The sequence below is a fragment of the Vombatus ursinus genome, unplaced genomic scaffold (assembly GCF_900497805.2).
Source record: "Vombatus ursinus unplaced genomic scaffold, bare-nosed wombat genome assembly UNPS02014973.1, whole genome shotgun sequence".
In the NCBI taxonomy this organism is placed as follows: Eukaryota; Metazoa; Chordata; class Mammalia; order Diprotodontia; family Vombatidae; genus Vombatus; species Vombatus ursinus.
The window spans coordinates 8,958,766-8,984,024 of record NW_020954751.1 but is presented as its reverse complement, the minus strand read 5'-3'; the positions used below and the strand labels follow the sequence as shown (position 1 = coordinate 8,984,024).

The window sequence follows — 25,259 nt, the reverse complement described above, 5'->3', positions numbered from 1 at the left end:
TGATGAAGAAGAAGATGGTGATGATGATGGTGTGATGGTGATGATACATTTCTGATGCATTTTACCTTAACCAAGAAATCCAACAACATTTTTTCCCACTGATGACTCAAAAATTAATTCGAGCACTGAGTCAAAAAGCAGGGTAATATGTTACAGATGTTTTAACAATAGCAATTCCATCTCTATTTTAATTGCACTATTATGAGAATGTAAGCTCCTTGAAGTCAGGAGCTATCTTTACCAGTCATTTCTCTAATCATTAGTGACAGAGCCATTTTATATGACTAATGATAGCTTTGATTTCTTCCTCTGAAAACTACTTGTTTACATGTTTGACATCAATTAAAGTATGGCTCATATTCTTATAAATTTTCCTCAGTTCTCTACACATTTCAAAAATGAAACATTTATCAGAGAAATTTACCACAAAATTTTTCCCAGCTTCCTGCTTTTCATCTAATTTTGGCTATGTTAGTTTTCTTTGTATAAAAACTTTTTAATTTTATATAATCAAAATTATATATTTTACCTCTCATGAACTTTTCTAACTCTTATTTGGTAATGAACTCTTCCCCTATCCATAGATCTGACAAGTAATTTCTTTTGTGCTTCCCTAATTTGTTTTCAATATCATTCTTTATGTCTAAATCATGTACTCATTTTCAGCTTATCTTGGTATACCATGTAAATTGTTAGTCTATGACTAGTTTCTGCCAGGTTGCAGTTTTCCTAGCAGTTTTTGTCAAATAATGAGTTCTTGTCCCAATAGCTGGGATTTAGAAGGTAATCAAACACTACACTGCTGTGCTCATTTGTTTCTGTATATTGATTGCTTAATCTATTCCATTGATCAAATTTTTCTTTGATATATGTCTTATATAATATTAAACTGTTTGGATGACTACTGCTTTGTTTGAGATCTGGTACTACCAGATCTTCCTTCCCTTTCTTTTTTCATTGATTCCTTTGATATTCTTGACCTTTTGTTCTTTCAGACAAATTCTGTTATTTTTTCTGTCTCTTTAAACTAATTCTTTGGTAGTTTGATTGGTATGGCACTGAATGAGTAAACTAATTTAGGTAGTATTGTCATTTTTATTATATTGGCTTAGCCTGTCCAAGAGCAATTGATGTTTCTCCAGTTCTTTAGATCTGCCTTTATTTGTGTAAAGAGCATTTTGTTACTGCACTTATATATTTCCGGTGTGTGGCTTGGCAAGTAGACTACCAAATACTGTCTGTAGTTATTTTCAATGGAATTACTCTTTCTATTTCTTCTGGGTTTTGTTGATATTATATTGAAATGATGATGACTTGTATGGCTTAGTTTATATTCTGCAACTTTGCTAAAGTTGTTAATTGTTTCAACTAGTTCTTTAGGTGATTAATCCTATATTTCTCTAAGTATCACATCATCTGCAAAAAGTTATAGTTTTATTTCCATACTTCCTATGCTTATTCCTTCAATTTCTTTATTGTCTTATTGCTATAGCTAGCATTTCTAATACAATATTAAATAATTATGGACATCTTTGCTTCACCTCTGATTTTATTGGGAAGGCTTCTAGCTTTTCATATTTCACATAAGGCTTGCTCTTAGTTTTAGATGGATACCACTTATCATTTTAAGAAAAGCTCCATTTATTCTTGTGTTTTCTTGTGTTTTTAACAGGAATGGATGTTGTATTTTGTCAAAAGCACTTTCTGCACCTATTGATATAATCATATGATTTTTGTTGTTTTTGTTACTGATGCAGTCAATTATGCTTATAGTTTTCCTAATATTGAACCAATCCTGAATTGCTAATATAAATCCAACCTAATCACAGTATATGATTTTTGTGATGTGTTGGTATAATCTCTTTCCTAGCATTTTACTTAAAAATTTTTCATCAATATAGAGAAATCAGTCTGTAATTTTCTTTCTGTTTTTGCTCTCCTTGATTTAAGTATCAAAACCACATTTGATTCACAGAAAAAAATTGATAGAACTTCTTTATCTATTTTTTCAAATAGTTTATATAATAAAGGAATTAGTTGTCCTTTAAATATTTGATAGAATTTGTGTGTATATCCAACTCACTCCAATGAATTGTTAATATGTACCTAGAATTCAGTTCTTAATAGAATTCCATTTTTCTTGAACTTTTTCCTTTTTTTTTTTCTCTTTGAGGTATTAGGTCATGTTGTTCTATCTCTCCTTTCTCTGAATTGTGAGAATCCACAGAGACAGATTTGCTCACAATGTAAGGAATCATTCCCCAAAGTTTGAATTATCTCACAAGTCTCCCTAAGTGGTGCAGTTGATAGAGTGATGGGCCTGAAGTCAGGAAGACCTGAGTTCATATCTGACCTGAGACACTCACTAGTGGTATGACCCAGAGCAAAGCACTTAACTTCTGTTTACCCCAGTTTCCTCAACTGCAAAATGTGAATAATAATAGCCACAGATTTTAATGTCCTGAATAGCAGTTCCCGGGTTGTGAGAATCAAATGAGATCATATTTGTAAAAAGCACTTAGCATAGTACCTGACACATTGTAGGTACTAAATAAATCCTTCTTTTCCTTCCATGATAAATTCACTTCCTACCTTGAGATTTTATTCTCACTTTGCTTCTAATCATCATTAATGTTACCACACACTTATTAAGCACCTACTATGTGCCAGACACTGATAAATGCTGGGATATAAAGGCAAAAAAAATTAGAATGTGAGCCCTCAAGCAACTCACATTCTAATGGGAAAGCAATATGCGAATAATGCCATTCAAGATATTCAGTATAAGTAGGAGGTAGTCTCTGAAGGAAGGCATAAGCATTAGGGGCATAGGGAGGATGGGCAAAGGTCTTCAATAGAGCACAGAATGCCTTTTTCAATCATACAGAACTATTTCTGCCATCCAGTCCCTTTCCTTGTCCCTTGTGAGAGTAATCCTAATACCAGTTGACCTAGTAGATGAAATGTGTTCTTCCTTTCTCCTCCAGTGAAAGGAGCAGCTGCAGGAATCCATAATCTTAACCACTCTGAAGGGTTGGACAAGCAAGAACATAAGGATTTAGAAATTTTGAAACCTAGTTCTCAAAGGTTAAAGATCTCTGATTTCAAAAGTTCAGTGTTGAGTGATATGGTTTCAGGAGTTTAGGATTTTGAGTCAGAAGACCTGGGTTAAAATCCTATTCATATCTACTAGCCATTTAATATGGGGCAATCCCTTCACTTCCAGCCTTAATTTCCCCATCTGCAAACTGGGAGTCATGATACTTGAATTATCTTAAATGTTCTTAAGGAAATCACCTTGTAAATATTTCCCCTTATTTTTAAAGAACTTTCATTTTTCATAACCATCAACATCTAGGTGACACAATGGATAGAGTGCCAGAGTCAGGAAGACTCTTCTCCTGAGTTCAAATCTGACCTCAGACACATAGTAGCTGTGTGACCTTGGGCAAATCACTTAATCCTGTTTGCCTGTTTTCTCATCTATAAAATGAGCTGGAGAAGGAAATGGCAAACTACTCCAGTATCTTTGCCAAGAAAACCCCAAATAGAATCACGAAGAGTCTGACATGACTGAAAAACAACTCAATATCAACAACAACAAATGTTCAAGTGAACATGAAATACAATGGGGAAAATCTTACCCAGGTCTCTACCTAGGCTTCAACATTGGAAAACCCAGAAAATTAACAAATAACAAACCAGAAAAAAAATGTTTTTGCTTTGAATCTTTTTTAATTGATCCTGGAAGCTTAATTACCTTTGGCTCTGTTTTTCTTCTTTCCATATTGCTTTTCTTGTTGTATAATTATAGCAAGTTCTAGTTCTATTATGTGTCATTCTGTGTATCACGCTATGTTGGTCTTTCCATATTTCATTGAAAGCTTTATATTTATTATTTCTATGATATCATAATCTTCCTTAAGTTAACATACCATAATTTATGCAGCTGATAGAGAGGATAATGAGCCAGCTGGGGAGTCAGGAAGACTGGGGTTCAAGTCTTGTCTTTGATACACACTGGCCATGTGACCTTGGACTTAACTTTAATTTACATTTAACCTCTCATTGTCTTAGGATGCTATCTAACAATATAAATTAAAATATTCATATATTTTGACTACTATAATAGTCTAATATTTTCAATATTTAAATAACATAATAAATAATAACCATCTTTAATAACATAAATTGCAATGCAATGGCTGATCTGCAGCAGAATTGGGGATTTCTTCACAGGGAATTCCCTATACCAATGAAATCATAGTTCTGGTCTCTCCTCTTCTCACCCTAAATATACAGCCATTTAGGTTGTTTACTTTATCTGCTATTATTTCAGATATAGAAGACTTGTATTCATCTTTAAAGTACTATAAAAATGTGAGTTACTATTTTTTTAATTTGATTCAGTAAGCATCACTATCCTTAAATGCCTGATAAACCTTTGCATCCTGTGAATACTCACTCAAGGGACTTAGGGTGTTGGCTAGCCTCAAGCTACAGGGCAGTGAAATTCTAAATTAGGAAAACAAGTTATAACCCATTTCCCTACATAGACATGAGACAATTATGGAATGGAATAGCCAGCTGTCCTAGAATAAGATGAACTTGGGAAAAATAAACACTCAAATTATTGAGGTAGTTAGTGCATGAAGCAATGAGACTGAGCCTAGAGGGAAAGTGAAGGCAATAACAGATCCAAGAGGGTGGAGGTAATTAACTGAGTCCTGAATCTCCTCTTAGGGGATGAATTTATTCCCCTTCATATTGTCTTATAATTAGATCTATCATTATTTATACTTTGTTAACAAAGCAAAGACTCTCCTAAGGACTGACAGGGATGACTGATAATCCTTTGAAGGGTAATGGCTTCAATGTGATTTTAATGGAGTAACTAAACCAGCTTTTCTGCCCTTCAAAGAACAAAATGTCTGTCCTTGAATTCCTATAGGATAATGGAATTTAGAGCTGGGCAGATCAAGAGAGGAAGCATAGTGTATCAGAAGAGTGTTGGATTTGTACTCGGATGATCTGGATTGAAATCTTGCATGACCTTGGACAAGCTACCTGACTTCCCAGTTTTCTCCAATGAGGAGATTAGATTAGATGACTTCCAAAGTTCCATCTAGCTTTAAATTGAAGATCCAGTCCCATCCCCTCATCTGTAAGATGAGGAAACTGGGCCCAGAAATGGAGAAGTCACTTGCTCAAGGTCACACAGGTTGTAAATAGCAGAGTCTGAATTCAAACCCAAGTTTTTTGATTCTAAATGCATCAATGTTGGTTCAGAAGGATGCCACTTAACTAAGGGCTGCCAGAAGGTTCAGATGTATGATCCCTGATTTACTCGACTGATGCTCTTACTGCTGAACTACAGACATAATTACATTCCAAGAGTTAAAATTTTATGATTGAATGATGCCACGGATTTCAACATCCTGAATTGCATGTAAAAAGTGCTTAGTGCATTGAAATTGCTCTGAGATCTGTCAGTTCGCTAACTGTTGTGTGGCATGGTGAATTGTGATGGAATTTGAAGTCAGGACAAACTAGATTCATATTCCATCTCAGACACTTACTAGCTATGTTGTCCTTAAGTAAGTGACTTGCCATCTCTAATTCTCATTTTCCTCATTTGTAAAATGAGGAAAATATTATCACCGACTTCACAGGTTTGTTATGAGGATCAAATGAGATGATCTGTATAAAGCAAATTTAAAACCTTAAAGCACCATATAAATGCTGGTTATTGCTGCTACGAGAAAGCTCAAAGAAGTCAAAGGAGTTGGAATAATTCTGGGCCTGACACTAATGAGCTCTGTGACCTCTTTGTTCCTCTAGACCTCAGTTTCCTTCTCTGTAAAATGAAATGGGGTTGGACTAGATGGTGTCCTTAATTTCCAAATCTTTTATCCTATGATTCTAAATACTGAAGAGGATTCTGTTTTGAGAGGCCTCTTACCATTTTAAAAATTAACATCCTATTTAACTGAGAGCAGGCTTACTGGTAGATCAGGACAAATGCCTAGTAAATGGTAGTTTTGAACCTAGATTATATCACTGTGGGATTTTCTCTAACTCAAAGAATAAAAAATTCATAGCTTGTCATTTATGGAGAAATAAAACTGGAAGTAAATAAGCACTTACATATCCCAAGCAAATGTTTAGCAAAAGATAGAAACCCCTTTTCCACAGGTCCATCATGCAATTCTTAGTACCGACTGGTTGTCATTCTTTCCATTATTTAGTATCAATCGTGAGCCCAAAAAATAACCAGAAGCTAATGATGTCTACTTAAACTTTCTTCCATCTGGCTTGTTCTCTCTTTCTCTTCTTTTTTAATATGTCAAAAGATTCTATCATCTTTGATACTCTACTACTTTTCTCTCTAGTATATGTGAAGATGATGCTGATGGCCCAGCCTCAAAGATAGATGATTAGTTTTGTACAACACTGCTTTCATTAGCTGCTATTGCTAATCATGGTGAAAGTATGTGTGTGTGTGTGTGTGCATGTGTATTGTGAGTTGGTGGGCAGGTTGGAGTCATAGTTATCCATGGATCCAATCATTAAAAAGAGTCCCTTTTGTAGCCATCAGTTGAGAAAAGCACAATGGCTAAAAGCAACAAGTCATTTGGTCCTGTTCTGCTAACTTTTCCATCATTAACCTGTGACTTTACCCTTGGAAACTAGTTTAGCTTAAGCTGTTTACAATGCTATTTTCTAACTTCAGAAGAGACTATCTGTTTCCCTAATGCACAAGGCTCTTTCTAATAAGGACATTGGTTAAATTCTGTTTTTATTTTTGTCAACCTTTGCACTTAGTGTATTGACAAGCATCTTGCTTCTACCTGCTTAGTACTATCTTTATTCTGCTAACTCATTTTCCTTTGACTTACCTCCACCATGGAAGAGAACCAGGAACCCACTAAATGAGGACTATTGCCTGATAAGGCCGCATGGGCTAGGGCAACTTTGGAGTAATTTCTTTTTTCTAATTAACCAATAAGTGTGTCTTGGCAATAACAACTTATGTGGTATTTTAAGATTAACAAAGTCATTTCATCAAGATAATCCTAAGAGAAGGTAGCATAGGTAGGAGGTGGGTAGCATAAATATGATTGCTCATATTTTTATAAATGAGGAACTAAAATCTAGAAAACTGAAATAATTCATTCTTAGTTACACGGACTAGGATTTGAACCTAGTTTTCCCAGATTCAAGTCCAAAATAACTTCCATGATACCACACTGCCTCTCAAGCTGATGTTTCATCTGTGATAACCCTAGCTTCTCAAAAGCACTGCTTAAACCCTGATAGATGTCATAATGGAGAGACTTGAATTCAAATCCTATGTCAGATACTTACTAGCTATGTGACCCCAAGCAAGTCACTCAAACTTTCTCAGACTCAGTTTCCTCTTCTGTAAAATGTGGGTAACAATAGCACTTACCTCAAAAGGTTGTTGTGAGTCCCGAGTGAAATAATAAATGCAAACTGATTTGTGAATCTTCAAACACTGGGTAAATGTTAGTTGTTAACTAGTATAGGCCATAACTAGCAGAAATTGAATGTGGGCTTTAACATTGGAATGTGTGTCATCCAAGGAACAGTCTAGCTGTATTTGGAGGAGGTTCTTATCAGAAGGAGGGTCTCCTGAAGGTGATAACATTTTGGACCACAATAACTCATGAAACCATTTACTAAAGTGTGGAGGAGCTGAATTCTGCCTTATTGGAGTGAGTATTTACATCAATGAAATTACCAAGATCTTTTGAAGAACTGACTTTTTTTTTGCTCCACTTCATGAGATACTTTCAAGTCTTTGCTTTCTTTTTTTAAATTTATTTTTAATTTTTAACATGTGTTTTTAAAACTTTGGGTTACAAATTTTCTCCCTTCCCCCTCCCCACCCACCCTCATTGAAAAGACAAGCATCTCAATATAGGTTATAGATGTGTAGTCATGCAAAACACTTCCATAGTAATCCTATTGTGAAAAACTAAGTATATTTCCCTTCATCTTATCCTACCCCTCATTTATTCTATTCTCCCTTTTTACCCTGTCCCTCCTCAGAAGTGTTTGTTTTTGATTGTCCCCTCCCCCAATCTGTCCTCCCCTCTATCAACCCCCTGCTCTCTTGTCCCTTATCCCCTTATTTTCCTGTAGGGTAAGATAGATTTCCATACCCTATTGTGTATGTTATTCCCTTCTTAAGCCAAATCCTATGAGAATGAGATTCACGTATTCCCTCTCACCTTCCCCCATTTCCCCTCCATTGTAAAAGCCTTTTCTTGTCTGTTTCATGTGAGATAATTTACCCCATTCTACTTCTCCCTTTCTCCTTCTTCCAGTATAATCCTCTCTCACCCCTTAATTTTATTTTCCAGATATAACCCCTTCATCTTCAACTCACCATGTGCCATCCATCCATCCATCTATCTATCTATCTACCTATCTATCCATACATGCATATAATTTTTTCCCTCCCACTACCCTAATACTGACAAAGGACTCATAAGCTACAAATATCATCTTTCCCTGCAGGAATGTAAACAGTTCAACCTTAATAAGTCTCTTATGATTTCTCTTTCCTGTTTATCTCTTCCACGTTTCACTTGAGTCTTTTATTTGAAAGTCAAATTTTATATTCAGCTCTGGTCTTTTCCTCAGAAATGCTTGAAAGTACCCTATTTCACTGAATGACCATTTTTTACCCTGAAGGATTATACTCAGTTTTGCTGGGTAGGTGATTCTTGGTTGTAGTCCTATCTCCTTTGCCCTCCGAAATATCATACTCCATGCCCTCTGGACCCTTAATGTAGAAGCTGCTAAATCTTGTGTTATCCTGATTGTGTTTCCACAAAAAAATTGTTTCTTTCTGGTTGCTTGCAATATTTTCTCCTTGACCTGGGAATTCTGGAATTTGGATACAACATTCCTAGTTTTCCTTTGGGATCTCTTTTAGGAGATTATCGGTGGATTCTTTCAATTTCTATTTTGCTCTCTGGTTCTAAAATATCAGGGCAGTTTTCCTTGATAATTTCTTGAAAGATGATGTCTAGGCTCTTTTTTTGATCATGGTTTTCAGATAATCCAATAATTTTTAAGTTCTCCCTCCTGGATATATTTTCCAGGTCAGTTGTTTTTTCAATGAGATATTTCACTTCTCTTTTATTTTTTTCATTCCTTTGGATTAGTGTTACAGTGCCTTGATTTCTCAAAGGGTCACTAGCTTCCAATTTCTCGAATCTAATTTTTAAGGAAATATTTTCTTCAGTAAGGTTTTGGACTTCCTTTTCCATTTGGCCAATTTTGCTTTTTAGGGCATTCTTCTGAACCTCATTGTCTTTTTGGACCTCTTTTGCCATTTGGGTTAGGCTATTTTTTAAGGTGTTGTTTTCTTCAGTATTTTGGGGGGGTCTCCTTTAGCATCTCTCTCAGTTTTTCCTCTCCTTGTCTTACTTGCTTTTCAAAATCCTTTTTGAGCTCTTCTGTGGCCTGGGACCTATTCATATTTTTTTTGGAGGCTTTGGATGTAGGAGCTTTGGCTTTGTTGTCTTCTTCTGGTTGTATGTTTTGATCTTCTTTGTCACCAAAGTAAGATAATATAGTCTGACTCTTTTTGCACTGCTTGCTCATGATCCCGGTCAATTACTTGAATTATGAACTCTTTGTTAAGGTAGGGGTCTGTTTCCAGTGTGGAGAATGTACTGTCCCAAGCTTCAGGGGTTTTGTGCAGCTGTTTTCAGAGATCCTTCTAGGGACCTGTAAATTTTCAGTTCTTCCAAGGTGCTATGATCAAGGGCGAGGTGTTTACTCCTTTCCTGGCCTGTGCTCTGGTCTATGAGCACTCTTTTCTGTCTTGGAACTGTGAGGAGGGTTTCCTCTACCCAGCCACTACAAGCTCCACCACACCAGTGCTCCTCCTCACCCCTGGACTGCCACCCAGAACTGTGACCCAGATCCAAGCACAAGCAAAGCAAGAGAATCCTGCACCAGCAGAGAGATCCCTGCAATCCTCCTCTGATCAGCCACCTGATTCCCCCTCAGTCCATGGGCAGGAAGCTCAGGGGGCAACCACTGCCCAGGAACCGCTCGCAGGGAAATGGGGCTGGGATCCCGCGTTTCTCTTTCAGCACCGCAGAAACAGACTTTTCCCACTGACCTTCTAAGTTGTCTTTGGTGTTCATGGGTTGAGGAGTCTGGAAACTGCCACAGCTGCAAGAGATTCAGTCCTCTGAGGCCTGCTCAGGTTCGCTGCAGCCTGGGAGCCCACACCAAACCATGCTCCTCTTCCAGCCTGGTGTGATATACCTTTCCAATCAACCATCCAGGTTATCTTGGGCTGGAAATTTATTTCACTCTGTCTTTTTGTGGGTTCTGTTGCTTTAGAATTTGTTTAGAGCCATTTTTTTATAGGTATTTGGAGAAGTTTGGGGAAAGCTCAAGTAAGTCACTGCTTTTACTCCGCCATCTTGGTTCCCAAGTCTTTGCTTTCTAAAAGCTATTCTCTCCTCTGGTTCTTCTCTTATTTTTTTTTCTTGCCTTCCTTAACTTCTTTGGACTCAGTCTACAATTTCCTATTCTTTTGACCCTAAATCTATTCCCTAAATCCTCCTTCATTTTAGTTAGGGATTCTAACTTATGTCCCTTTTATATTCCAGGGTGTTTAACATATGCTATGCATTTTACCAATATTTGTTTCACGAGGGAACTTGGATGGTTTCAGTAGCCATTCAAGTGGTTGATTCATAAATCTCCTTCTTACTTTTTTTTTTCATTCCTTACAAATTCTCTGTCTCTGTTTCTATCTTTATCTATCCACACATGTGTGTGTATGTTTATGTGTGTATTCCTTATATTGTCCAAATTTCACCTTAAGTTGACAATTCTAAAAACCAAATATTAATTTCCTCATGTCACCTTTTACCATAACTTCTCTGTCATTGTTGTCAATGAGGAAGCTTACATGCCAAATTTGGACATTTCTTTTTTAAAAATTCATTTGTATTTATGTTGTACATCACTTGTATGCCCTCTGTAGTCTTCCTCTTACCCCTCCCAGAAAGTTATCCCTTATAATTGATTTTTAAAAAAAAAAAGGAAGGAGAAAAAATTAGGAAAACCAATTAACACATAAAAAAAAACTTGACATTATGTGCCATTTCTCAAACCTGTAGATCCCTTCTTTTGCAAAAAGATTAAGAGGTCTCTTCTATTTTTTCATTAGGGCCAAGATTATTCTTTATAATTTTACAATCAATATTCAATTTTTATTGTTTTGTGGTTGTTGTTCTTTCCATTTACCCTACTATAGTCATTATGAACACCACTTTCCTGGCTCTGCTTCCTTCATCTTGCATCATTTCACACATGTCTTTCCATGCTTCTCTGTATTTATCATGTTCGTTATTTCTTACAGCCAGTGATATTCCATTACATTCATTTACCACAATTTGTTTATCTCTTACCCAATCAATGGACATCTACTTTGTTTCCAGTTCTTTTCTAATACAAAAAGTAGTACTAGAACAAACAATCTTAGTGTATATGAAGCCTGTGCTTTGTCAGTGACTTTGTTCAAATATATGACTCACAGTGGAACCCTTGGGTCAAAATATATGGACATTTTAGTCATTTTATTTGAATATTTCCAAATTTCTTTCCATAGTTATTGTACCAATTCCCAGCTCCAGCAACAGTGAATCAATGAGCCTTTCTACAACCCCTCCACCATGGACTATTTGTAATCTTTGTTGTTAATACCAATTTACTGGATGTTATCATGAAACCTCCATGTTGTTTTGATTTTAATTTCTTTTATTAGTGTTTTGGAACATTCTTTCATTTTTGGATTTTGGAATTTCTATTTGTCTAGAACTTTTGCCTTTTTTTTTTTGTAAACTGTGTTTAGCACAGTGCCTGGCACAGAGTAGGTGTAATTTTATATTTTATATCTATATTTATCTATACAAAGTTTATATTATAATATATAAATGTATAAAATAATAATTTTATTGCTTAACTGACTGACTGATGGGAAGATTATTCCCTGCCCAGTCAAGGTGGTTTGCAATTTTCCCTATATTGCACTACACAAGAGTAGAACTGCTATAGTTCAAGATCTGAAAAACTGAAAGGAACTTCTTCTTTGGAGGGGGCAGTTAGGGTTAAGTGACCTGCCCAGTGCTCTATCCACCGCGCCACCTAGCTGCTCCTGAAAGGAATTTTCATATTTAGTGTTAATGCATCAGTATTTATTAAACACCTAACACATGTCCAAGGTTGGGTGTCAGGAAATATAAGCCATGAGGAACCTGACAAATAACCTTGAAAGAGGCAGTGCAATATAATAGAAAGAATGTTTGACCTTGGTTAAGCAGAGACTTAGGTTTGAATTCTGCCCTTGACACTTAAAAGTTGTGTGACCTTGGGCAAATTACTTAATCTCTCTAGATCTCAATTTCCTCATCTGTAAAATGGAGAGCATAACATTTCTAATAAAGTGCCAGACATATGAGTTGTTATTATGCCACAAGAATAGAATCAGGATCAAGTGATTGATAAATAAAAGGGGAAATGTAAGTACTAGAAATCAAATGGCAATGGTTGGATGTACCATGGCAAAAGGAAAGGGGCAGAGTCCAAGGAGGAAGCCATGGCTAGCATCCCAGGAGACAGCATGACATAGTACAAAAAATCCCTTCTCTGGGAGCCCGGGGAACTGAGTTCTATTCCTGGTCTGCCATTAAATTGCTGTATGACTGTGAACAAGTCACTTTACTTCTGAAAGCCTCAATTTTCTCCTCTATAAAATGGATATAATAATACTTTCACTTCTTAGCTCAGAGGGTTATTGCTGAAGAAAGTGATTTCTGAAACTTAAAGAACCATGGAAATGATAGCTATTATTATTTCTAGAAAACCAGTCAGGAGTGAATAGGCAGTAAGCGATGAGTAAGCAGACTAGCCAGAAATAGGCAGCTAGATGGCACCACGAATAGAGTACTGGGCATGAAGTCAGGAAGTTCAAATCTTACCTCAGACATTTACTAGCTGTGTGACCCTGGGCAAGTCACTTAACCTCTTTTGCCTTAGTTTCCTCACCTGTAAAATAGGGATGCTAATAATAGCACCTACCTGCCAATGTTGTTGTGAGGATCAGATCAAATAATATTTGTAAAGTGCTTAGCATAGACTCTGACACATAGAAAGTGCTGTATAAATGCAAGCTATTACTATTATCATCATCAGACTGATTTTTGCATCTAATGATCCAAACTATGAATCCAAAAACGATTGAAGAAGAGATGAAAAGCCAAAAGGGAAACTGTATAAGCTTCTGACACTTACTATGTAAATGAGCAAATTATCTAACTAACCTCTCCAAACTTTTGTTTCTTTATTTGTAAAATGAAGTTTAAAATACCTATAGTACTTGACTTATGAGATTGTTGGCTCACAAATCTAACAATGTGTGCAAAATCCTTTAAAATTTAAAGGACCAAGTATATGTCTTATTACTATTATTATGCCTACCATAGCCACCACCACCATTTGCTGCTGTTGCTGCTACTGTTATTATGGTTAAAGTGTTCTGAGAGATGAGAAGAGACAATCATTTTAAATCTTACAACTATGGGACTCTGGAATGGAGGTTTACTGGTAAATGTTTAACAACTGGATTTCTGGAAAAAAACATATATATATACATATGTATGTTTACTATTATATGTATGTGTGTAGATATACTTAAATACACATATACACATAACAGAATTTTAAATTTAACCTGGATTATTAACATTTTATTCATCACTTTAAGTCTAGAAAACTCAATAAAATTATAAATTAGTCCCTAATTTGTGGTGCTTACTGATTTTGGAGGTATTAACAGTCACACTGAAAATTTAACAATGGACTCTCACAAGCCAATGAAAGGTGACTCCAGCACATGTCTAATTTGGGGTCATGTTTCCAATTGTAATTTCCCAAATGTGTCCATAGCTACTCTGGGCCCTGTGAAGTACTGTACAATATAATATTCAAATGCAGAAATCATAGGTCTTGAAAAAAAAAGTGGGTTACATGTGAATGAGCCATTCATAGCTTTAGATAGAAATACTGAATGTCACTGATCCAAGCCTAAGTAGTGGCCTGAGACCAATCATTGGTCTCAAATGAAGAGAAGTTAATTAAATTTCTTCACAGGGTCCCATCCTGAGAGTGGGCCAGTTCTGTTTTCATAGCTATATTAAAAGGCTTCTCAGCACTGGGTCACTGCATTAAGTCTCTTTAAGGAATCCAATCTCTCTCTCTCTCTTTCTCTCTCTCAAAGTAAATATTAATTAAAACATCTGACCAAGGTCATGTTTACTCCTCTATTTCAGATAGTGGCTCAGGCGGTCTTGTTCATGTGCATGAACACAGCAGGAATCTTCATTAGCTACCTGTCAGACAGAGCCCAACGTCAAGCTTTCCTGGAAACCCGAAGATGTGTGGAAGCAAGGTTGAGACTAGAAACGGAAAATCAAAGACAGGTACCAAATGGGAAAAGCAAATGTTAAAATTACTTATTGTTTTTACTTCCGTTCTATGATGTTTTCCTCAGCTTCCTTTGAAAACCAACTCAAGCTTCAGTAATTGATTCCAAAGCTTCCTTTTGTTACAAGATTCTCCCCACTCCCCATTCCCACCCCCATCCCCACCTTTTCTGATGGAATGTAAGCTCCTTAAGTTTAGGAACTATAATAAACATTGAATGAATGAAGAAATGAATATGATTCCAGATTTTTAAATTGAGCTGTTGTTAATTAATTTTAGCTGACAAGTTTTATTCTGTCTTGCCTTTTATGCTCTACTAAAGGTTCATATTACTGAGTAACAGAATGTTAGAGGTGGAAGTAACTTTAGAACATGGAATGTTAGGGTTGGAAGGGGCCTTAGAACAAAGAATGTTAGATATGTAAAAGAGATCCAGAGAGTTGAAAAAACTTGTCTAATGGAAGAAAAGAGTAAGACTGGGATTAGAACCTAAGACTTTGAATTTCTAGAACAATGCTAATTCCACTGACTTGTGCTTCTTTATTTGTAATAATAAGATGTAATGATGTATTTTGATGAGAAAAGTTATGGTCTCTCATTGTGTGGAAAATGCAAGGTATATGTATTCCTGATCTTACTACTTACCTTCTAAGGGACTATAAACCAGCAACTGACCCCCTATGTCATGTCAAAGTTGCTCTAAAGTGGAAGCTGAGGGCTGTGAAAGGTCACTGAGCACTTGGTCACACATTTGGTCCCCAGAAGCCTGTTCTGACATTCAGGGGAGATGACTTTCCATCCTTAATTGGAGAAATATTGTTTTGTGAGTGACAGGGAAAATATTGGATTCGTTACAGTTCAGTGACTGACTAAATGGTGTCTCTGTTGCACAAGGCCAAGCCTTTCACTCAAGGTCTGGCTTACCTCACCAGGAATTTTTTAGTTGATGACCTTTCTTTTCTTCAAAAGGTAGGATTGTAAAGTAATAAGATTGATTTTGTAAAATAAAAATTATTCATACAGAAAAAAGTATCCTTCCCACCGCAATGTTACCTCCTTGAAAATATTTCTGAAGCTCCTGTTTTATGATTATACTCAGGGCTAGTATATGAGACCAAATGAAAAAGTAGGCATTACTATATATTATAGTAGCACTAATCTTTTTTAATTAAAAACATAAACACATAACCCAACTTACACACCAGACAATTTGGCTATTTCTAGAAATCAGTTCCATCCCCACATAATAAATATTTGCCACAGGTTGCAAAGACAGTTCCCAAAGAGGAGCCACTAAAATCTTTTGAACAATGGAAATAAAATCAGCATAATAATATTAAAGGGGAAGATGGAAGAAGGTCAGTTCTAAGCAACTAAAGTGTTGGACCCTGAAATCAGAAATATCTGAATTCAAGTTCGTTTCAGACATTTACTAACTGTGTGATATTCAGTAAGTCATTTAACCTCTGACTTCCTCAGTTTACTTATCTGTAAAATGTGGATAATAGCATTTACCTCCCAGAGTTGTTGGGAGGAAAAAATGAGATTTTATTTATAAAGCACTTTGCAAACCTCAAAGTACTATGTAAATGCTGGCTTATTATTGTACTATTATTCATAATTTCAAAGTTCAAAAATTGTAGTTATTCAATTTTAAACCTAGACTTAGAGATCTTTTAATCTAACCCTTTCATAAAACTGATGCCTAGAGAGTATAAGAAATGACATCGATCCTATTATGTTATAATCACACTTCATATGTTTAGTTATGTGGCTTACCTATGAATATTTCAACACTTCAAGGATATATTACTTCACTAGTGTGATTGCTTCTTCCATTCATGCTGTAGATGGGAGGCAGTTTGAATGATGGAAAGATAACTGGCTTTACAATCAAAGGAGTAGAGTTCAATTCCCACCTTTGATGTTGACTACCTGTGTGACCTTGGTCAAGTCTCTCAAACTCCCTGGGTGTCAGTTACCTCATTAGCAAAAATGAGAAAATTGAACTAAGTGGTCTTTGAAATCCCTTGCAGTTCTAGATTTATGATCCTATGGTTTTCATTCAGTATTAAGGCTGGAAAAGAAATTTGTATATATCTACATATATATGTATCTATCTATCTGTCTAGCTAGCTAGCTAGCTAGCTAGATATTTTTCCAGCCTTATATGTGTGTGTACACATATACACACACACATATATAATGTGCGTATGTATGTGTGTATATGTGTATATGTATGTATATGTATGTGTGTGTGTGTGTGTGTGTGTGTGTGTGTGTGTATCTTCTGGTGTCCAGTCCTATGACGATGAGCCTTTCTGAATTTGGGTAGCTTTTTCTTCAAATGAGATGGCAAAGAGAAAATTTATCATGTCACATAATCAGTGTCTTTACAGCTTGATGTAGGGCCTGTGAGAACTTGGGTTTTGCTTGAAAATAGCCTTTTACAATCCATGGTGATCTCTATGTTGATGGAACAAATTTGAGTAGTGTTATCTATGACTTTTTTTTACAGGTTTACATCTTTTATTTTTTATTAGTACATGGAAATCCCACTATCAAAACTTCTAATAAGGCAGGCCAGCAAATCACTTACAATTTACAATTTGCAGAGTCTCTTGGTGCACTGAAGGTTTAAAGACTTGCTTATTACCATCAACTAGTTTGTGTTAGAGGCAGGATTTGAATCTAGGCCTTTCTGATTCAGAGATTTACTTTGGCTCTCCAGTTTACTAAACAGTTAAATTCAACATTCCTACTTCTGCTAAATTTGATCATGTACTTTAATAGTTCAATGTATCTATGCTCTCAGAAGATGATACTCTGTCCATCAGTTTCTCTTCATTTCCTACTCCTTTTTACTTTTCTATCAGGCCCATGGGAACCTCGTTACCCTGCAAGATCAAATCAGCCTTTCTAAATCACTATTAATGAAAGAAATGAAAATTAAAACAACTCTGAGGTACCTCCTCATACCTATTAGATTGGCTAACATGACAGAAAAAGGAAAATAACAAATGTTGTTAGGGATGTAGAGAAATTGGGACACTAATGCACTGTTGGTGGAGTTGTCAACAGATCCAACCATTCTAGAGAGTATTTTGGAACTATGCCCAAACGGCTACAAAATCATGCATTCCTTTTAGCCCAGTGATACCAGGTCTATATTTTAAAGAGATTAAAGAAAAAAGGAAATGACCTTTATGTACAGAAATATTTATAGCAGCTCTTTTTGTGGTGGCAAAGAATTTTAACTTAAAGGGATGCCCATCAACTAGGGAATGGCTAAACAAGTTGTAGTATATGATTGTGATGGAATTGTTGTTGTTCAATTGTGTCTGAGTCTATATAACCCATTTTCGGGTTTTCTTGCCAAAGATACTGGACAAGATACTGGACTGGTTTGCCATTTCCTTCTCTAGCTCATTTTGCAAAGGAGGAACTGAGGAAAACAGGGTTAAATGACTTGCCCAGAGTCACATAGCTAGTATGTGTCAAGGCTGGATTTGAACTCATGAAGTTGTGTCTTCCTCATTCCAAGCCCAGTGCTCTATCTACTATACCACCTAGACGCCTGTGATGAAATACTATTGTGCTATAAGAAATCATGAGCAGGATGCTTTCAGAAAAACCTAGAAAGACTTACATGAAATAATACAAAAGTGAAGGAAGGAGAACTAGAAAAATGCCATACAAAGTAATATCAGTATTCTGCAGTTATCAACTGTGAATGTTTTAGCTGTTCTCAGCAATACAATGATCTAAGACAATTCCAAAGAACTTGTGATGAAAAATGTTACCTACCACCAGAGAAAGAACTTGAGTCTGCATACAAATTGAAGCATATTTTTTTATTTATTTTTCAGCAACCTTTTTTTTTTTTTTGGTCTTTTGTCTTTTCCCAACTTGACTAACATGGAAATATGTTTTTTTCATGATTCCACATGTGTAACCTATATCAATGTCCTTGCCTCCACAATGAGGGGAGAGGGGAGTAAGGGAGGAAGAGAATTTGGAACTCAAATTTTCAAAAATGAATATTAAAAATTATTTTACATGTAATTGGAAAAATATTTTTTAAAAAGATCAAATCTGCCTTGCTATTTCCACTACATCAGGACCCTCTGCTTTGGAGACTTCTCCAAATGGAGCATGGAGTAGAGAACTTTTCAACCAGGCTGTATTCATTTGCTGTTTGCAACTCCATCACTCACAGCTCCTGGCAAATAGTAGGTGCTTAATAAATGTTAATTAACTGACAGTGCAGATTGCAATCCATTCATGCCTTTTCATAATGTAATATTCTTGTCAATATGTTTCCATTAATATTTCATAAAGAATCTATTCAACATGCTGTAGGCTTCCTCAGAAGCTTTTAATATTTAATGGATAATATTTCAGGTCAAGATGGCTACTTGAACAGAGGCAGGCAGCCGAGCTTCCACACACCTAATACAGCAAAAGTCTAAATAATGCCATCAGACAAAAGTATAATTTTAAAAATCCAATGAGAAATTACAATTAGTGAATTAATCTACCCCATTACTTCTCCCAAACTGAATCTTAAGTCTACAACCAAGTATGAAAGGGAACCTAACACAAAAGCTAGTATCAGTTCAGGCAAACAAGACAGAAGCCCCTCAAGAATCTAGTCACCTATTGTTGCAAAAAGAATGAATCAAGAGATCCCACAGAAAAATGCTAGTGTTCAGTTACCCAGAGCACTTACTTCAGAAACCCCCATCAGAAGCCGTGAACTGTAAGGGTGCAGTAGTACTCAGATTGGGACATGTTAGGCCCTGGGGCTCCAAAGTCCTTTTCACTGTCCCTTGAGATGTCATAGAGGGCTCCAAAAGTATAGAGCTCTGAACTTCAAAGATCTAGGAGAGTCTAAAACCTAGCAGAGCTTTTAACTGCAAGATAGAATTTAGCACAGGAACTCAGATGACACAGGTCTAGGATAAATCAGGGACAAATCCCACCCAAAAAATACAGCAGAAAGTGCAGTCTGGCCTTGCCATAAAGCTCCAGTTCAGGAACAAAGGTTAAATATATGTATAAATAGAAAAAGACACAACTTCTGTAGACAATTATGGACAATTACTACAGATCTAGAGAGAAGCAAAAATTCAACTACAATTACAAGAAGAGCTCTAAAGGAATAAAACCAAAAATGGACTGCCCTCAAGGACTATATAAATACTAGAAGAAATTAAGGAAGAGACTTTTAAAAAATGAAATAAAATCTTTGGTATAAAGAATATCTAACAGCAGAAAATGGTAAATTTTACTCAAGCAATAAACTCTCTGAAAATTAAAATAGACTAAACAGAAAATTATTTCAAAAAACAAAAAGAAATATGAGAACAAAATTAAAAGTTTGAAAAATAGAATAAAAGGTAAGGTATTTGCTATCAAAAAACAACTTAGTGGAATACAGTCCAAAAAGAGAGAATTTGAAAAGCATTATATTCTCTGAAAACTGTGCAGGAGGAGGAGAAGGAGGATCATACAATACTGACTTGTCCGAACTGATTAGAACCAGGCGGCAAAGTGAAGATTTAAAAAAAAAAAAAAAATCCACTGACGGACAGCTAGGTGGCGCAGTGGATAGAGCACTGGCCCTGAAGTCAGGAAGACCTGAGTTCAAATCTGGCCTTAGACCAAACACTTGACACGTACTAGCTGTGAGACCTTGGGGAAGTCACTTAACCCCGATTGCCTCACCAAAAAATAAATGAATAAATAAACAAAAAAAATCCACTGATAAACCCCTGAAAGAAATCCTGAAAGGACAACTCCCAGGGATGTCATAGTCAAGATCCAGAGCTTCCAGACCAAAGAAACATACTACAAGCAGCCAGAAAGAATTCAAGCATCAAGCAATAGCAGTTATGATCACATAAAATATGGCAACTTCTACTAGAGATGAGAAGAAATCATAAATTACAATATTCCCCAAATCAGATGATATAAGTTTACAAAGCAAGAATAATTGACTTTGAAAAGCTGAGTACAATCCTACCAGGGGGATTAATCTTTGATGTAATCGATATTCCTGATGAAAAAACTAGAACTGAGTAGGAAATTTGAAACGCAAGCACAAAAAGTGAAAAGAAACCTAAAAAAAGTAAGTTAATGTGAACAACTAGAAGGGACTATATGATGAAATTTATAATAGAAGGAAGAAGAAACAAGTATCCCTTCAGAACATTACTGTCTTCAAAGGGTTGATAGTGTTAATTAAATAAGATAAATGGAGGAAGGGGAGGGTTAAGGGAATTGTTTCTGTTTTAAAATTTTTAAGAGAGTAAAGAAAAGGGAGAGTAAAAGGAACGTAATTGGGGCAGCTAGATAGTGTAGTGGATAGAATTCTGGCCTTGGAGTCAGGAGGACCCGAGTTCAAATCCAGCCTCAGACACTTGATACTTACTAGCTGTGTGAGCCTGGGCAAGTCACTTAACCCTGATTGCCTCACCAAAAAAGATAAAAAAAAAAGGAACATCATAAAAATTTATGCAATGTCATACACAAACAGGAGCATTTAGAGAACCTTACATCCATCTGGGAATCCCTCTTCCATCTGGATTGAATGCAAAATATTTTCCATAGCATTTGTCTCCCTATTTTATATTAATGATAAAAAGTGTCATTTCCATTATACTTTAAAATTTACAAAGAACCTGAATGTACATTATCTCATTTGAGCTTCACAAGAACCCTATGAGATGGGTACTACAATTATTGTTTTGCAAATGAGGAAATTGATGCTCAATGAGGCTAAGTAAGTTACTCTTGGTCACACAGCTAGTAAGCATGCAAGGACTCAAACTCAAGTCATTTCTTATTCCAAGACCAAGACTTTCTTCTTGCATGTGATGTTGCCTGAAGATGCTTGAAGTTATCTATATTTCTAAATATCAAGAAATTCAGTGTGATCTTAAGATATACATGAGAGACAACTTCTTGTAGAATAGACTTTCTGAGAGATCCCTTCTCTTTACTATCATGAAGTTTGCATATTTTAAGTAGATGGTTGAGGCATTCTATATTCTGCTTAAGCTGCAGAGTCACTGCAACAAGGCAGAGTGGCTGAATATCGCTTTTGTGATAATGGGCATCTTCTGTGCCAGTAAGTCCCACCTGGTTGTCTCAGTGACTGCCTGGCTGAATGAGACCATAGTGTTGGCCATGCTACAGAGACTTAGCTTGGGAGTCTCTCAAGGATCTTTCTTTCTTTTTGCTTTTTGGTGAAGCAATTAGGGTTAAATGACTTGTCCAGGGTCACACAGCTAGTAAGTGTGAAGTGTCTGAGGTTGGATTTGAACTCAGGTCCTCCTGACTCCAAGGCCTAAGCTCTATCCACTGCACCACCTACCTGCCCCTCTTAAGGATCTTAATAGTCTCCATCCTCACCATTGTCACTCCTACAGCACTGCAGTGATTCACCTATGACACAGTCAAGATGTAGAGCTAGGACCTAATTAGTGTTGATAATGATCTCCACATGTATTCAGATCCACACTTTTCTAAGTTATAATTATGTAAAATGTAGTAACTGGTTCCAAGCCAATGGAAATATGGAGTGCAAATTCAAGTAATATGATCCCTTAATGAGATTAATTTTTCACCCTAATTAAGACCTAACTGTACTTCAAAATCTGATACTCTATATACCTTGAGTCCCTTTGGACCAAACTGGTCCTGTGAGGTCTCCTCTATTCAGGAAAAACTTTCTTCTTTTTGTTATTACTGATGGCCTTTCCAAAGAAGTGCTTTGATGGGATCATTGTAGCAAGTCAAAGATGAAATGAGAAATTAATTTGGGGAGTTTTTAATAATGTAAAAATAAACTTCTCTTCTCCAAATTCTACCTTTCTATAACTCAGCTTTCAGTAACCATCCATCCAAAATGGTTACTGAAGCATCATTCAAACATTTACCACACTACTCTCATATGTTAACAAAAACCTTTCTCTGTTCTCAAAATATTTACTGCTAAATACAAAAATTTGATTCTACTAACTTTTTAAGGAAATATTATATTTCATAATAATTTTAATAATTTTATGCAGTATTTTAAATTTATGAAACAGTTTCATAATTTAGTCTAGTTTTCACTTCCACATGACTTGTATCTCTACCCTTCACAATGCCTCTGAAACTACTGGGATTCTGAGACCAAGAAAAGCTTGCAGTGTGAAAAAGAAAGACTAATTTATTAATGATATATAAAAATACCTCATAGTAGATTCAAAAGCACAAAATATATTAAGATATTACACATTAGCAACATATCAACATTTACCTGAATATTAATACAGGAAAATGGTTAAAATATCTTTTTGGAACTTCCCATAAGTACATTTGAAATGTTTTGAGTAAAAATAAAAATATTGACCAAAAAAATGGAAACCATTTAATGTTGTGCTTTGTCCTAAGTTGATTTGTTGTAAATTAACAAATAATAAGCACAGTTGGGTTTTGAATTCTTTATATTTCTGAATCAATTGTTTCTATGAAGTTGTGATAAATACTATTTCCTTCTGGCATTTTCTTCAAGAATACCCTTGATGTGTGTATAATCATTTTCGAATAGATTTTATGGAGATGAGGAAGCAGGTACATAGATTAGTGGTTCCTAAAGTCTTTTTAGTCACCTGATTTGCTAATAATATTATCTACTACTTTTTCCTTTCTTTTTGGAATCTTCTCCTTGAAATGCCTTGAAAAATCAGTCACAGGGGACTTTTAAAATTGTCTTTCATTATGGCTTTCTTCACCCCACATTTGGTGGTTGGAATTAACTCTTCCTTACATACTTTTCTTGAGTGCCTTTAATACTTCTCAGATAGTCCAATGAGCATTGAAAAATTTAGAGTCCACTTTGGTGATTCCACTGGCATTAATTATGATAGAGATATGAGATTATTCTACTGTAAGACTTGTTCCATTTTACATCTATTTATTGTCTGTCTATAACCACTACCTTGGGCTACTTCCACAGTCTAGATCCACATTCTAGATCTATGCGTAGGAATCAGGTCTTAGTTGGGGTTGCATCAAGATGTGGCCAAAGCCCACTATACCCATGAAATAATCTTTCTTGTTATCCTTGAACACAAAATAAAATAAAACCAATAAACTCCTTTATTTATGTCTCTGATGGGAACTTGTGAGCCATTGTTCCATTTTGCTACAACTTTATTCCTTTGTTTAGAGAAAACCTGTCAAATATGGACGTTGCAATTTTGTTGGAACATCAAACTCCAGTCATTGGTCAGTAGATATGGTGATGACATTTATAGTATTAACATCAAATGAATGTTCATAGATATTCTGAAAGCTTTGTGATTCCTCACACTGTCAGTCCCCTTCTCTACCACTCCATCACCATCACTGCAGAATCAGAAGAGATCCACAAAGTACTGAAGGCCATTTTGCATTTTTATCGAATGGGCTTTCATGGACAAAACATTCATCATGCTGTGATCCATTTTCTGGTGATGACCCTCTCTGAATATACAAAGGTCAATCCTATGACAACACATATGGTTCATTGCAGCAATTGTGATTTTTTTCACATCAATAGCAAAATGAAATTTCTTCACAGCACTGTAAAGATGTGTTTCCTTATGGTAAATTCTGGAGAGCTAACATAGCAGTGGATCAGATAAGATAGCATCGTACTGTAGATAGATAAATGACGTTGGTGTCGAGAAGACCTGAGTTCAAACCCCACTTTTATGTTAACCTGGGCAAGATGTAGGACAGCGACCCAGGCAATCCTGTAAGAATGCAAGTTGGAAACAAGATACCTACTTTGGTAGAGGAAATTCCTCACTTGGTGCTCCAGTATAAAAAGAAATAGTGAGCCAGGCAGAATTCATCTAGGTAGGACTTAATATCAACTTCATATTACCCTAGGTACAAAGGAATTCACTTGGTTAGCAGATTCTAAATGGACTTTATAGTATCTAGCATTATATACATATATATGTGTGTGTGTGTGTGTATGTGTGTTAAACTCACATATTTTTGCAGCATTGACATCAAAGACCTTAGGAGCAAAAAGAATGAAACCTCTTCATATTTTTGCTATAATTTTCCTGAGTAGACCTCAGAGGAAAAAGTTTAAAAAAAAAGATTTTAAAAAAATTAGTCCCATGATAGTATAAAAGATTCCCTACATCAGTTAAATGTGTAATTACAGAATTTAGAATTAGAAGGCATCACAGCAGATGTTGAAGCCAGCCCATGCATGAAAAGGAATTACCTCTATCATACAGCCATTTGCTTGAATACCTCTGATGAAGAGGAACTCACTACCTTGAGAAGCAACTCATTTGACTTTTATGTAGCTCTAATTATAAGGAAAAGGTTTCCTTACATCAAATCTAAACTGAACTTGGTGCAACTTCTGTCCGTTTGTTTTATTTCTGCCCTCTGGGACCAAGAACAAGTTTATTCTCTTCCCTGTGACACTCTTTCAGATACTTCAATGCAATTGTCACTACCCCCTCAAGTCTTCTCCAGACTGAACATCCAAGTTCCTTAAACATATCATCATATGCCATTAATCGGAAGTCCTTCATCATCCTGAATGTCCTCTTCTGAACACTTCTTGTTTTATGTGTCCATATGTTTGTCTGTCTATCTATCATCTATCTATCTATCTATCTATCTATCTATCTATCTATCTATCTATC

General features: G+C 35.8%; 1 protein-coding gene across 1 annotated transcript in view; it reads left to right on the top strand.

Annotated features, from left to right (window-relative positions):
- ADCY8 (adenylate cyclase 8) overlaps window positions 1-25,259 on the top strand; it is a 361,242-nt gene that overhangs the window by 51,191 nt on the left and 284,792 nt on the right. The window contains exon 2 of the mRNA XM_027845527.1: window positions 14,394-14,543. Within this exon, the coding sequence (XP_027701328.1) occupies window positions 14,394-14,543 (150 nt within the window). The remainder of the gene's footprint in view (window positions 1-14,393; window positions 14,544-25,259) is intronic.